The 16,285-nt window shown below is 38.4% G+C and overlaps 1 protein-coding gene across 1 annotated transcript in view; it reads right to left on the bottom strand.

Annotated features, from left to right (window-relative positions):
- Window positions 1-2,822: 2,822 nt before the first annotated feature.
- GALNT5 (polypeptide N-acetylgalactosaminyltransferase 5) overlaps window positions 2,823-16,285 on the bottom strand; it is a 71,216-nt gene continuing 57,753 nt past the window's right edge. Inside the window, exons 8-10 of the mRNA XM_072612021.1 lie at window positions 14,210-14,290; window positions 12,018-12,179; window positions 2,823-3,092 (exon numbers count right to left, since the gene is read on the bottom strand). Of these exons, the coding sequence (XP_072468122.1) occupies window positions 2,952-3,092; window positions 12,018-12,179; window positions 14,210-14,290 (384 nt within the window). The 3' untranslated portion in view covers window positions 2,823-2,951. The remainder of the gene's footprint in view (window positions 3,093-12,017; window positions 12,180-14,209; window positions 14,291-16,285) is intronic.

Below are 16,285 nucleotides of genomic sequence, written 5' to 3'. Positions count from 1 at the left end.
CTCGCTTTCATGTGCTGTCTTCCCCATAATAATATAAGCTTCAGAAGGGTAAGTACTGTCTTGATTTTGCAGTCTTATTCCCAGTACTTAGCACAGTGCTTGGCCCATTGTAAGTAACAAATGTTTTTCATTAACAGAGCTATTGAGCAAGAGTGGAATAAAAGTGTTCTTTAGACTAAGGCACATGAAAGAACAAATACAAGACGAACTAAAAAATTGCTTACAACATTCCTAATTTGGACTTCAATATATCTATGATAAATATGTTAAGGTGAAGTCAGGAGTAAGGCTACAGTGACTACATGAGGAAAATTCTTTTGTGTAAAATATCCAAACACGTCAGGCTGGGTTTCCTACTGGTTGGTTCTATGATCATAATTCAAGTCCTTCTGAGAATGAAGTTGAATTTTCATTGAGAAGTCTGCTTTTGGCTATGAAGTAAAGTCCTATGGGCTAAAACAACAGTAATAGCTTGGAACATTTCACAGTTGACTTGAGGTGGCCCAGAGACTTGAGGCACGTGGACAGTGGGTTCAGTTTGGTCAGTAACTCAGAGATTCTTTTGGTGACTGGCAAGCACTTTCTCCATATGGCTTTGTGTTTTGAGAGGTGTTTTCTTATTTTCTACCCCTTATCTGTGATTTCATCTGCAATGTTGATAATTTGAACAAAATGTTCCACGGAAGTACTGAGGAAAACTGACTTCTCTGTCCATCCTTGCCTCAGCACTTTTGTGTAACTATTTTAAAAAATGAGTCAGATCTAAAGATGCTAGCTTTACTATAAATTCAGCATGCACGTGAGTTCGACCATCTGAACCCAGAGCCATAACTAGAAATTTTTGTGCCCTGGACAAATGCTGAAAGAGTGAACAAGGCAGACAAAGAGTATGGATAGGCAGAGGGCAGGGGAAGCCTACTATTTCAACTATTCTTGCTAATTAGGTGGAAAGGTCTGTTGTTTCTATGCTGTTAGTAGAATGTAAGTGCTATTTATTCCTCATAAATTCAGTGGTCTGGGAAATAGTCTAAGTTGCCTCACCCTAGTTATATCTATGATGCAAACAATGGCAGAGCACCATCAGTCTAAACACAGCCTGCTTTTCCCCATACCTCCTAAAAGTTTATGTAACTCTTGTAAAAATTCTGATATGATGATTTATAGTATATTAGCACCTCATTCTGTAATCCTCCTAGGGAGGCAAAGTACTGGACCTGGCTCTATGAACTAATTCTTCGACAAGGATGAATCTCAGTTTCATCATGAGTAAAACAGAAAATTTGAACTCCAAATCTTTTTCTGTGATCAGAGAATGTGGGGGGGGGGATAAGTATTTGGGGACAAAGAGAATGCACAAACTCATGTTGAGAGGACAAGAAGAATGTACATATTCTAGCTTTCTGTTTAATAGTGTTAGAAATGTACCATGTGTCACTATGTCCAGAGAGGACATAATTTAATCTATATTTATGGTGAGTTGCTTTACAATGGAGTTTTACTCTCTTTAACAGTATCTATTTAACTGTCTTCAGGCACAGTTGGGTTGTTTATTTTAAGATCTGTATGTTTTATTTACCCTGATTTAAAAACTTTTCTATTCCTGTAGATCTTGATTTTGCATCAAAAGTACAGTAGTACTTTTTTTTGGTACTCTCTACAAAATATAGGAGTACCTGAGAAATTCAGAGGCTCAATTTTGAACAAATGTGTACTTCACATTATTAGCATTATCAAAATTTCCAGAGCAAGTATTTTATTCCTATCATCCATCAGCATGTGATTTTTCTTTGTCTGCTTCCTGGGTGATGATTAACTCACTCTCTTCTGTCTTATTCTCTTTACTCAATATGCATCATGGATTTTAAAGAGTCTATTATTCCTTACCCTTCTGTGTGTTTGTGGGTCATATTGGATTTCTAATTTCACAGAATTTTTCAAGACTTTGGGGAGGAGTTTTATTTTTATTTTTTGGTAAAATAATCTTTTTCTTTTAGAGTTCTATTTTCTGTTTCCTTTGTTTCAGGTCTCTCCCCACTGCTTACCTTGGTCCCATACTATATTTTGATTTTATGCTGAATTTCTTATTCCTAAAATGTGTTGTAATCTAATGTGGAATCGTAGTCCTGGAAGTGGAAGATTCTTCTAAATATTACCTTGACTCTCTTTAATTCTTGTTGTGAGATCTGTAGTTTTTTTAAACTAATACTAGCCCAAAGAGTTATGCAAATGGCCACAGATATTGAGGTGATATTTGAAGAACAAAGAGCAGCAGGAAGGCACATCAAGCCAGAGGGTGATGAAACATTTGAAGATTTCTTCTTTGCCACTAGTAGCATAGACTCATGGCCTAAGAAAGGATCCTGCAAAGCTAACCAGCCCGCTTGCTTTCACACAAAACCACCCTTAAAGCATCTCAGACTGGTATAAATATCTGACGTCATACCAACCTGAAAAACTCTGGTGATAAAGCAATTTTTGTTTAAGGAAGACAGTCAGAAGTAAAGACCAGGCTATTATTTGGCTAAATACCAAGATAATCTTTGGTTATAATCCAATGCCTTCACAGTACTACTATGTTCACCAAATAACTTCTCACAGTACTATGGATTTCCTCCACAGTTAATTCTGGGATTAGATCTAATTGTGCTCTGATCTTCTTAATAAAACTTGTTGAGGGAGATGATGAAGTTCTAGCACAGTTGAGAGAGAAAGGCAAATTCAGTGGTGCCAAATGCTGAAGCAGGCCCCAGCCCAAAGTTGGAAAACGGTCCCCTGAGTTACCATTAAGTTAAATGATACCATCTTGATGTAGCTGTAGATTTTCCTTCTCACGTGCCATTAGTGTTTAAATCACCACTGAATAATGTGACATTATTTGAAATCCTTGTCTCAGTGTCTAGTGACTCTCACTGGATGAGAACAATATGGTTTGGCTCTGATTATCTCCTCCTTCAGGCTACGTAGTATTTTTCAAATTTCCATTTCTGATATGGATTCATGGAATCACAGGCAGTTGCCTTTAGGGTCATTCCAGAATGGCTTGCCTCCAAGCACCTCAGCTGCTTCCAGTGTTCAAGAATAAGGTGATCCATCTAAAGAGAAAGAGGATATAGGAATGAGCCACTGTTCAGTTCAGTTCAGTAGTCAAGATTTACATGGAACTGGAACAAGCAATGGAAACAAGTAATGAATTTTATCATTCCTTAATATTTCCCCTATCAACTGTTCACATGATTAATGCATGGTCTTTGATAAACATATTTGTAACAAGTTCTGCACTTTATCTTGGATCTAAGCTAGCCCACCTCTGTCACACCTCTTTGGTGGTGTGAATGGTAGTTAGCTTCTTCAAAGATAATTATAAATGAGGTTCCCTATACAGACAATATCGATGCCAACAAACAAAAGAGAAACTGTTAATTTGTTAATTAAATCCATTCATTAGGATTCTATTTTTAAAATGTTAAAAGTGGATATAGTGGAAAGTGCCATAGCTCCAGAGTGAGAATACCTGGGCTCAAATCTCCCCTCTGGCACTACCTATGTGACCTTGTGCAAATCACTTAATCCTGTTAGGTCTCAGGTTCCATTCACATCTGTAAAATGAGAGGATTGGACTAAATGGTGTTTGAGGTCTTTTCAACCTCCATGCCTATGATCCTATAAGTATTTGAACTATTTTATTCTATTGCAATCTCTGGCAAGTTGCATGCTGACATCCTCATAAAGCGGATCTGATAGGCAGAGGCTTACACTATCATTTAATATCTAGTGAACTCTCTCCTCAAATATGGTAGATACTCTATCCAGTCCTTGCCTATGGGTTTATGCTTTTCAGACTATAACTTTCTCTCAATTATCCATGATAATTGCAAGTAGAATGCAAAGGTATTCATATTTGGTTTTGAAATGCTCTATAATATTTTATTCAGATTTACCTTCCTAATTATGTCTTTAAAAGATAATTATTTATAATTAATTTGCATTATCTGAGTATGCACTTGCTGGTGGTGGATGGGAAAGAGGTAGTGTAGGCATGTATTCATTGGTTTGTGAGGAAGTTAGTCTATGGTATAATGATATAAACAAAATCCACATGGACAGTTCAGATTGGATGTCCCACATGTTGATATTTAAGAACTTATTGTCCAAATATTCCTCACTTTACCAACACTCAACTCATGCACAATCCATGTATACATTCAGGGTTGAAGGGGAACCTGAGCACAGAGCCCCAGTGACCACTTTGGAGACAACTTCAACTTTTCTTCTGCAATTCACAACAATACCATGACCTAAGGAGATATTATTCTTTATGTAGTCTTAGAGTTGTGCCTTTTCTTACATCATATAACAGAGTTAATAAGTTAATAGTGCTCAGGATCTTGTAGTGCAATAGTATCCTTCCCCTAGATGCCAGTGAAAACAATTATGTTTATGTCATTCCTATTTGGAACTTAGAAAAAAATTCTATTAGAAACAAAATTGTAAATGGTTATTAAGTAAAGGTGCAATGGAACTTTAGGCTAATCATGTGTTAAGATGGGTCTTTGTGGGCTCACCTGAATATCAGAGCAGTGTGGCAGAGAAAGGTAGTGTAGTGTACTGTGTTACTTGAAATAGGGAAGACTTGGGTTCACATCCTGCCTCAGATACTTCCCAACTGTATGACCCTGGACAAGTCAAGAAAGCTCAATGAGCCTGTTTCCTCATCTGTAAAAAGAGGGGGCTAGAAACCATGACCTCTATGATCTGTTTTTGTTCTAAATCGATAATACTATCATCACACCTACCATTTATGGCATTATTTCTATGAGGAGGTGTAGACTGGGGTCTAAAATGCCCCATATAAACATGGCCTTTTGGAACATAATCTGGACATGAGTTGGTGATGGTCCACTTTAGAAAGCAATTTTGATTTGCCACCATTTATTCTTGACTTCTTTTTGGTTAGGGAACATTTTTATTATCATTTAGAGAAGCCAAGACTTCTCCCAAAATGTCACTTTTTTCAGTGAGTCATTGGAGGCAAAGGGATGTTGTAATAGGCCCTTTGCAGTATATTTTTGAAATATCCTTCATCAGGGGTCAATTTTCTTTTAAAAATAATGTGCCAAGGTTATGACTCCTTTCCTTCTGGTGTAAAAGGGTAGTGGAAGGAACTGTTGCTCATGCTCTGGTTTTTAGGATTACCTGACTTACTAAAAGTCATACCACATGTCACTGGGTGGACTCGCACTATCATTTTCAGTCTCTTAAGTTTTTGGTGGGTTGCCTGCTTTGTCATTCAGTCTTACTGTATCAGCCACCAAAGTCTCACTCTGTTCTAGTTTCTGGTCGGTTTTGCTGGACTTTGGCCTGGGGTTTTCAGTCTGCAAATTTATTTCCTTGACTTGATCTTCTTGTTAGGGAGGGGAAAACTATTATTTCTTATGTGATCATGATGAACCTTTAGTGTGCTATTATTATAGGTGGATTTTAAGAAGAAATGAGACTAAAGAAAGGCATTTTCCAAGTGTATAGATAATTGCAATATCTTAAAAAACTAAATGTCATGTTGCCACTATTAAAAAATATTTCCAAGTTTTTCTAAGATAGTCAGAGGAGAGAGAGAGAGAGAGAGAGAGAGAGAGAGAGAGAGAGAGAGAGAGAGAGCTCTTGTTCATTATTCAAGATGCTACATTTTATATGTTATCAGAGTAATGACTAGGGTAGGGCAAAATAATTTTGTCTCAGGCCTTTTAAATTTAGAGGACACAACATTTAACACATGGACTTTTTTAGGAGCTAGAAACATTAATTAGTAACTAAGAGCTATGTATCTATTTGGCAAAAACCATTAGTTAAAATAGGAAGCTCCTAAAATATGCACATTATTAATAATGTCAACCTGTGAACCAATGCCAATAGTTATTCTTGCTCAAGTCATAGCTACTTCTGTTTTACATAAAGAATTGAAAAGATATCATAAAGGCTAGTTAGTGCTGCTTGCCCAAGGCACCAAAATTGATAGTTACAGGTCTGACGTATATATGTATCTCATAACCTTATGTCTTAGAGGAAGAGTGATGTTATTTAAAATTCTATTCTAGACCACGTATTGTATCTTATTAAGGATACTGCATAAAAGCTAGAGGAAGAAAAAAGTCAGGTGGCAAGATATAGAAAAAGTGAGCTTATGGACGCATTCATGTTGCTATCATATAGGCTTTGGTGGGACATTTTTTTTTAATAAAAAGGAGCCCTCAGATTCAAAACAATTGGGAACCATCTGTCTACAAGAGTCCCCCAATCTATTAGTATAGCAACTATACCATAAAAGCAAATAAAGTTTGTGTGACATGACTTGTTTTTGATGAAACCATCTTAGTAATCACTAATTCCATTTCTAAATGCTCACAAACCATCCTTTTAACAACATGTTGGAGAATTTTGCCAGGATTTGAAGTCATTTACCAACTTGTATTGTGAGGACTCCCTTTTTGGAAAACTAGGCGTTTGTCCATCTTTTGTCTTGTGGCACCTCTCATATTTTCTGTGCTACTTCAGACGGTGGTTCAGCATTCCTACCTGCCAGTCCTTTTCAGTGTCCTGGGATGTGGCTACTTTAGGCCATGTGGCTTGAACTCACTGAAGGAGCTACTTGTTTTCTTAGTTTCTCCTCACTTATCTTGGGTTTCAACCACCTATTAGCCTTTTTTTTTTGTTCTGGATCCCTCCAGATTGTTTGGATGGATCCCTCCCCATCCAAAGATCATTCTTCTTGGCAAAGAAAAATAAAATTAATTAAATAATTCTGCTTCTTTCAATTATCCAGTATAAATCATTCTATTTCTCCACAGCAGTAATCATATACTTAGCAAGGGTCTAGCACACGGTGGGTGATTAAGAAATGTTTACTGATTGATTTTCTTCCTTTCATCTTCATAAACTTTAAAACACAACTTTAAAAAGTCATAGGAACACAGATTCTGAGATAGAAAGAATCATATAGGTTATTTAGTTCAACCCTCTTCTTTTTGCAGATGAGGAAACTAAGGTTTAGACAGGTTAAGTGACTTGCCCAAGGTCTTACAACAAGTGTCTGCAGGCATATCCTTTCAGTTAGTGGCCAAACTTTGCTAATTCTTCACTTCAACATTCTCACTATTCTTATTTCTTGGGATTCATCCTCCATCACTTGCCTTTGCCTCTATCCCCACTCCTTATCTTCTCTACAAACTTTAAAATATTGAAATTGGTTCATGCACATCCAAATGAGTTTCATAAAGCAGGACTTCTTTGACAGGCTCCTGGGAATCATTTGTGTTTGTGTCCTTAACATTTTATTCTGGGAAGCTTCCTACCCATCTGGGGCTGACTGCAGAATTTTAGGCCATAGAATTCTACCTATATTTTTTTCTTACCCTATGAGTACAGTGATGAATGTCCCCAACCTATCACATGTAGGAAATGAGAATTTGACTCCTCCTTCTTACCTTTTCTCAGTGAGCAAGTCACTTAACCTCCATTTAGATTAGATTGCCTCTGAGATCCCTATAAGGTTTAGCTCTATGATCCTATGTTGGTCCCAAATCAGAGGATGTCAAAAGATATCTTATTTTCTTTTCTTCTCTATCACAAATTTCAGGTTTGTGAGAGTTACTTCCTCCTAAAGTTCCCATCATTTCTGCAGCAACAACCAATTTTTCTTTATTTATTAGAATTATTTTCAGAAAAGCAACTCATCACTTAGGCAAGTTTTGGAAGGACCAAGACAAGAAGTAAAACCCCAGGTTCAGCTAGAAGCCTTTCCTGCTCTCTTTAATGCTGATGCTTTTGCACTAAGATTCTCAGTTTGTCCAGTCTACATCTTGTTTGTAAACATTTTTTTGTCTGTTGCCTCCCCCATTAGACTATGAGCTATTTGAGAACAGGGACTGTTATTTGCCTTTCTTGTATCTTGAGTACTTAGTGTAGTGCCTGACACATAGGAGGCACTTAATAACTGCTTGCTGCCTTGAGGAAGGCCATCATATTATATATGATGTCATACTGTATATCATATAATCATATAATATGATATATAATATGTCATATTATATAATATCTGGTCAGTTGAAGTCCCCAATTTTCTGTAAACTAAACTTTCATGTTAGGCTTGAGTTCTGTTTCTGAAATTCTTCATTTATTTCCTCCCTCTCTCCTGGTGGTCTATAGTGTACTCACATGACAGTATTCCTTCTGTTTTTCCCTTCTTTGACCTACACACAAATGCTGTCAGCTATATTTACCATACTACTCTGGTTCCTAGATTTGCCCTTGTGAAGGTACATTTTTAATAATGATGTAATGAATATCCATGACATCCTTTATCTATTCTGTTCCTGTTGAATATGGCATACTATTCCATAGCCACATTCCAATCATTAGTCTCATCCCAACATTCAAATTCCCATAAGGATAAATTTATTTCTTGCATTAGGATCTCTAGTTTACCTTGTGTATAGTACAATTAAATTCACTGGCATATAGACATCATAGATCAGGGGTTTTACTGTTGGCTATAGGTTTTATTACTGGCTGTCTTTTTTGATACTGTCCCTTGTAAATTAATGGTTCTATCTACTAACATTATTTCACCTGCTACTCTTTGTGGCATCTAACTTGGAAAAAATATATGGGCAGTTTTCTCCCTTCCTTTCTTTTTCAGTCTGATGACTTGAGATTTACAAGACCCTGGACAAATTTTTATTGACCCTTGTTAATGATACTTCACCTCTGGTCAAGTATTAAGCATTCCTATATTTTAAGCTTTAATCCAGAAAGGTTCCAGATATCAACTTACCCAACTTTCCACTTCTCAAATTTGCCTTTCTCTTATGAAGTCCCTTCTTTTAATTGGAAGCAATGGTGAAAATGTCATCTATACTTCTAAAATACCCAGTTTTATGCTCAGAATAATTCTTGGTGCCTTCTGGCATTATCATTCATCCCCACATGAATCACCAGAAGTGGGTAGTGGTTGTCAGTTTTGACAAGTCTTGGGAGGTTCTCAGTCATATTCTGGATACGTTGCCCAAATACAGTAGATCTCTGAATATTTTTTTGTCAGTTAACCAGTATATACTTTTACACTCCTCAGAAGGGAGTCACCAGGCACTACTATCATTGCTTTTCACTTTGACCATTAAAAGATTCTCTCTCTCCTTATGGCTCCTGTGAATTCACATCATTCTTTGGACTACAAGAAGCTGGCTCGGAGGGTGTAGTTTCCCCTTGTAGAAACCTCATACCTATTATTGAGTTCCAAGCATTCAGTAATTCTTCTCCCTGTTTCTTCATATCACATTGTTCCACCCTTAACCTTCTGACACAGATGAAAATTTCTTTTCTGTTTCTTCAGCTCCTTTTATCATCTTTGCTTTACTTTGAAGCATTTCCTTTATTTTTTCCAGGAGCCTTTCATTTTCTTGGCTTACTTAAAGAGGGGAAAGGTATCATTCATCTTTTTTACCTCCTTCTCTAGAAGAGAGACCTATCTGCACTTTGTATAAGATATTTCATATGCAGCCCAGGAAAAAAGCAAAAATACTGCAGTGTCTAAAGGTCATTGCAAAATTCCCTTTGCATTTTAGGCCTGCTGGAAGTGAAATCATTAGTTTCCTGTAATTCTTGCTGGTAGCTCTCATAGACAATTCTTATAGCAAACTGATCATTTGCCCTTCCTCTTTGCAATGTTTGCAAAGCTCTTGTGAGACTTTATATATTTATAGTGGATTTCCAAACTTTCCTTGCCATATGCTTCTTGACCACAGTTCTTTCTGACCAATGACTTGTTCCAAATCCCATAGGCAGCAAACTGCAGAAATAGATATTTAATCTAGGGTCCTGGACTTTTCCCATTCTAGTCTTTTCACTGGATTGGGCATTCTTAACCTCTTTTTGAGTCATGAACCTCTGGCATTCTGATGAGACCCATGGACCCCATTTCAGGATAATTTTTTTAAATGGAGAAAATAAATGCATAAGATTCCAAAAGAAATCACTTTTAGTAAAAATAGAGACATCATTTTTTCCATTCAAGATCACAGACACCTGAAATCCTTCAGGGGGTTCCAGTGGCCACATTTTAAGAACATTTGCTTTAGATGTCTCCTTTATTTCATCAGGGAAATTGGACCAAAGATCTGAAGGCACAAAAGTTGTGCTTGTGCAAAAGGAGGCTTTGAAAAGGTTAGGTGCCATCGTATGTCCAAGCCTATTTGAAGGCAGGTATCCTAAGTCATGTATTTCCTGTTCCCTTGAACTGCCAAAAGTTCGATCTATTTCCAAATATCTTTTGCCATTATCCTGACATGGTACCTTGAAATTCTTACCATTTATATACATTTTTTAACAGACTTTCTGGAGATACGCACATTTTTACTTAAGTCATGATATTGCTTACATGAACCAAATAATTTCGAGTACCTACTATTTTTCTAATACTCCACTAGCTTAAATGATGCAGTTTACACATTAGCAGGGATAAATTTGTTCAATTAACTCAGTAATCCTTTTTGTCACCCTCAAATAGAGAAGGATCTTAAGTGAGGAAAGGACCTCTTCCCACCTTGCCTGGGCTTCTCCTGTATGCTACCCCATAGGCTCAGGACAATATTCTTTATTCCTTTCCCTGTTTTAACCCTCATTCTCCACTCCTTCAGTTCTATATCCTATTTCCTTAAAGCCCTTGCCAGTTCTAAGTGGGAAGGATGACAATGGACAAACCAGAGAAAATAATATCTAATAATGAACTGGCATTTGAAACAAAATGATCCCAGACGGTATGGTGGAAGGCATGATATAGTAGAGGGAACATAAGATTGGAAGTCAGAAGACCTAGATTCCATTTCTGGCTGTGCCAACAACTAGGTGTCTAACTGACAGGCTAGTGCCTCAGTTTCTCTCTGTGCCTCAGTTTCCTCAACTGTAAAACGAGAGGGTTGAATTAGAGGATCCTTTGCATCTTATATATCTCTGAAATTCTATATAAGATGATTTTGGAACTGAAGGAAAATCAGGAATAGATTTGCCTAGCTATAGTATGACATCACAGTAGACAGCTGGAAGATTTCATGAATAGAATGAATGCTTGGCAAGGGCATCAAAAGGAGTGGGTGAGTACTGAAGACAAATTTTTCCAACTTGAAAGTTTTGTCTAGAGCTGGCCCTGGTCTTCTCTAGCTTCAGGAAGACCTTACACATGGAGGAAAGAGATGGCTGCCTACAAATACGATTTTAAGAACATCAAGAAATCTCCTCCCTTCACACTGCCACCTCTCCCCAAGTAAGAGCCTTGAAATCCCATCACCAAGCATCATTTCTCTTATTTATAGTTCTGTCCCCTGTTACAATGCAATTACTCCTAGAAGAAGTAATGTGCGACACCTGAGCAGATATTTGTATTTATACTTAATGTGCATGTGTATATCTAATACTTCTCAGTAAAAGAAGGGTGGGAAGAGAGCATGAGAGCCCTAGGTGTCAGAGGAAGGCCAGATAAGAACAAGAACTGCCAAGAGGTACCAAAGAGGAGGCTGGCCAACCCTATTTGCTTCCCAACTTAGTGCAGAGCAGTCCCCTGAGTGTCTCAGATTATTCAAACACTGCCTCTAAGGGTCATCTTGGAAGTGGTGAAATCTCCATTCCAGCCTATCAACCCCAATATCTATGTTGCTATTCACTAAGAAAAACAACTATGAGAAACAAAATGTGACTGATGGAACTTAGAGCAGCTGGAATAATGGGTTTTCTCTGGAGAAGTAAAAGGGGAGGAGAGAAGAGCTAAGGTAATCATTAAAAATGTATATATTTGTTTCTCTCCATGAATCTTTATGGAGCCTCCATTAGTCCATTACAATTCCCAATACAAGATTCCTAGTCCATTACATTGTAAATGTAAACCATATGATTTAAGAGGCTCACAATAAGGACTCTTTGATTTTACTGAAACCTGAACAAATTTTTAAAATAGGCATAACCATTCTACTTACCTGTTCAGGATGAAGGACTCCCATCAATTTGTGTAACCATTTCAGCTTTTTGTTTCTATTATCACAAGGGTACAGGCTCAGGTCTCTTATAACAGGGACAGGCGCTAAGCATCTGTCTCCCTGTTTAATAAGTTTTAACCAAGTGTAGTTGAATTGTTGGGACTGTGGGAATAATGAGTAGATTATCATCAACAGCACTCACCATCACCAGAAAGTTTGTTTTGTTCCTCTACCCACTCCTCAATACAACTGGCTCCTATTTGCACATAGGTACCATGAAAGCATGTCCTATTTAATGTTTATAACATCATACGAAATTTCCCAATGCCTGCATTCTTCCCCAATCCCACCCTTATCTGTACCAAGTATTCCAATGACTATGCAGCAGGTGTTAGGGAGCAGTACCAGTTTAAAGAAATACAGTTCTGGGACAGAATCTTTTCAATTCTGATGATATATGTTACCTGCCACCTGCCTGTCCAAATTACTAGGGCCCCAGCTTGTGCTAGTGTGCATGGCTACGAAGGAACAAATTTACATGTTGTAGACTCTGACTCTCCCCAAAATCCTTTCCACCTCTAGCAACCTATGACTTTAAAGTAGGTCAGGCTGCCAGAGCTTTAGTTTCTCTTCTATATGTCCCAAAGATCTTCAGTAAGGGAATTATCTATCACAGTAGATTGCGTGGTGTGGGCAAGAAGAGGAACTGTCCAGTAAGACTATAGGTTAGTGGTAAAAGGGCATTATTTTCAGCCTCATGAACAGAAAGAAAGGGGATTTTGGATGATGTGAGTCTAACGTATTCTTGGTATTTCCATGATCCATCATGCTCTTGAATTTGTCGCTGTCAGAATATAGCAGAGGAATTAATTAGTTCACCAAGCGTGGCACTAGGTATAGATCAATCATTATTACTTTGCAAAATTTTCCTCTTCTACTTTGATATGCAACAGCTGCTTGTAAAGTACTTCCTCTGGTTTCTTATCCTTTCTGTTCCCCTCTCAGATGACCCTCCCAAATCATTCTCCCTCCACTCCCCACCTCTGCCCAAATACCCAACTCCAGGGACAACTTCCTCCAACAAAAAGTTGCAAGAGGACTCCAATTAGAGAAGAGAGATTACAACCCAAGGCCCTTCTTTCCCAGATTCCATGAGGAACAATCTGTCGTAGGGTCATGATCTTCGTTTTGAGAATTGGGAATAGTTTGAGCCTTACATAGGAATTTTCCATCCTGGAGCAAGTGCCATAAACCCAGAGCAAATGGCTCAAATTTCACCCTCAGTTGATTGGGGTGGAGAGCAAAAGGAGTCAGAATTCCCTTGGGATACCTACAAAAGACTGCTGCTTGGGAAGCCACCAGAGAGGAGCAGAAAGAGACAGGAAATTAACTTACCCTAACCATCTGGTAGCATCCTATTTTAACTGGTTTATTTTGTTAATTCAGTGCTGAACTCTATTGTTTCTCTTAAAGGAACTTGTCAGTTCCTTCTTAATTCGGCGCCCTAGAGAAAAGCTCCAATCATCCTAAATTAGTCTTTGTTCTGGGCACTCTTTTCTAGATTAAAGTCTGAAAATAATTTGGTCTGGGAATCTTGTATTGGGAAATAATATTCATAATGTTGCAGTCCAAAAAAAAGCCTAAATACTTCATTTCACCCATGTTTCTTCTTCCCATTTCTACCTGTGTATCAGGGGTGATTCTGGTTTAATCCTACTTAACGGCTCATCCTGCTTACTTAGTAACATAAAGCAGAATTATTATCAGTCACCTAGCAGGCTGTGTTGGGGACAGGGAAAGAAGACCATTCAAAGTTCCCACCCAGAATCAAGAGAGTCCTTGACCTTTCTCTCACATATCTTTTATTTGGCAGAGTTTATAGTAGGGGATCCCCATCATGACTCAAGATCTGGGATTTCCTTAACATTCCCAAGGCAAGGGCATGGAGGGGATGAGAACTGTGCGTCAATGGTTGGGACATGGGGTTTTCTCAGCTGCCAAGGAACCCCTTGTGACCTGGAAATGTGATCAAAGTGGCTATGACCTTTTGACACTAGTCACAGGCTTAGTCTATACATGAGGTTCCTATGGTTCATAGAAAGTCAATGATTCATTTCTCTAAATGATTGAAAGGCCACAGTCTTAACCCATCAGTTTCAGTAAGTATTATAGAAAAACCCATTACAACATACCTTGCTACCAGCATCACATTCTTCCAGAACAGCTGTGGTGTTCTCAAGAGAAATGCATTTGCCCAAGGCTACATTAATTATCTGCAAAACAAAACTTAACTGTGAATTCAGAAAACTCAGCCCAGAGTGGAACATAGATACGCGAGTGCCACAAGAAAACACCTGGAGTACAACCTTGCAATGAGGCTAACAGGTAGCTAAGTGAATTGTTTAGTGCTATGTGTTTTGACTGAGCAGAGAGGTAATAGAATCTAGCCAAAGTACAGCTGCAATCTGTCAACTTAAGCTTGGTGATTCAGCCCCAGAGCTACAAAAAGAAGCTTTTAATTAACCCTTGCCTGAGATGTGGAAGAGAGTTTGGGCAAAAGGCAGAATGGAAAACATATTTTTCCAAATACAGTTTTCCCGCTGCATGCATTGGAAGTCCCCACACAGACTTAAAATTTTAGCCAGAGTTACAGGTTTGAGAACAATGCTCCTTGGCTGATCTCTTCATACTATTTGACTTTTACTGATTCATAGCTGAATCAGTTTCTCTAACCTGGTAGCAAAAGACAGAGGATTCCAAGTCAGGCTCTTCCTAATGTTTCAAGTTAGATAGAATTCCTTAAGCAAGGCTCATAAAAACTAATACAAAGTCGGGGCCCTGAATTAGCTCCTCAGTAGATCTTTAGTGTGAGAATAGAGTTAAAGAGATCAGAGATGAGACAGGTCATCATCTGATGCAGAAAAGGTTCATCTCCTTTGTTCTCTCCCTTGTTACACATTCCAGGGTAGCAATGATGGGAAGTTAGGACAATTTAGGACATAGGGCAGTTAGGAGTCAGTGTATGGTGCTGGATTTGGAATCAACAAGACCTGAGTTTGGATATTGTCTCAGATAACATGGTAGCTATGTGACCCTAGACCAGTCACTCAAATTCTCAGTCTCAGTTTTGTTATCTATAAAATGGGGATGATGAGAACACCTACTCTTGAGGGAACAATTATCCTCCCAGTCCCCTAGGCTCTCAACCTAGGTGTTATCCTTGACTCTTAATTATCTCTCAATCCCCATATCGAATCTGTAGCCGAGGCCTTTCAATTTCACCTTTGAAAATCTCTCTCATATTCCTTTTCTTTCTTTTGACCCTGCCATCACCCTGGTATAGCCCCCATCTCTGTTCACTGAGATATTGAAATAGCCTGCTGGTTGACCTGCCACAAGCCTCTTTCCACTCCAGTTCATTCTCCATTTAGTGATTTTCCTAAAGCGGTCTGGACTACTCAATAAACTCCACTGGTTCCCTGTCACCTCCAGGATCAAATACAAAATCCTCTGATGTTCAAAACCTTTCATCCTCTAGCTCTCCCCACACCTTTCTAGTGTTCTTATACCCTATCACCCTTAGACATCCGCCTTTCCCCCACATCTTGGCCTTCTGGCTGTTCCTCAAATAAAACGCTATCTGGTTCTGAGCATTTTCAATAACTGTCCCCCACTGTAGAATATTCTTCCTCCTCATTTGTGCGTCCTGACTTCCTCCAATTCCCAGTTAACATATTATCTTCTAGAGAAAGCCTCTCCCAGCACCTCTTAATTTCAGCGCCTTCTTGTTGTGCATAGTTGTTTCCCAGTTGTGTCTCCCTTTAGAATGTCAGCTTCTCTAGGGGAAGGACTGTCTTCTGACTTTCTTTGCTTCCTCAGTGTTTGTCTAGCACATAGTAGGTGCTTAACAAATACTATTCCCCAGAGCTGGTGTGAGTATTAAATGAGACAGCATAGGTAAAGCACTTTGCACACCTTAAAATGCTTTACAAAATGCTGGTTGTGATGACTGTTTCTGAGAGGGGTGGGGAGTGGTGATATGGTGAAAAAAAATTTCTTTTAGAATTGGAAAGTCTAGTTTTGAATCTCAGCAATACTGTATGAGCTTGGACAAGTCAGTTAACCAAATCTTGGCCTTAATTTCTTCATCAGTGTTTTTTTCTTGCTTAATTTTCCTTGAGACATGTTGTATGTTGGCCCCCATGTTAGACTGTGAGCTCCTTGACATTAGGGACTGTCTTTTACCCTCTTTTGTATCCTCAGTGCTT

Source organism: Notamacropus eugenii, chromosome 5 (genome assembly GCF_028372415.1).
Source record: "Notamacropus eugenii isolate mMacEug1 chromosome 5, mMacEug1.pri_v2, whole genome shotgun sequence".
NCBI lineage: Eukaryota > Metazoa > Chordata > Mammalia > Diprotodontia > Macropodidae > Notamacropus > Notamacropus eugenii.
This window is presented reverse-complemented; position numbering and strand designations above follow the sequence as displayed.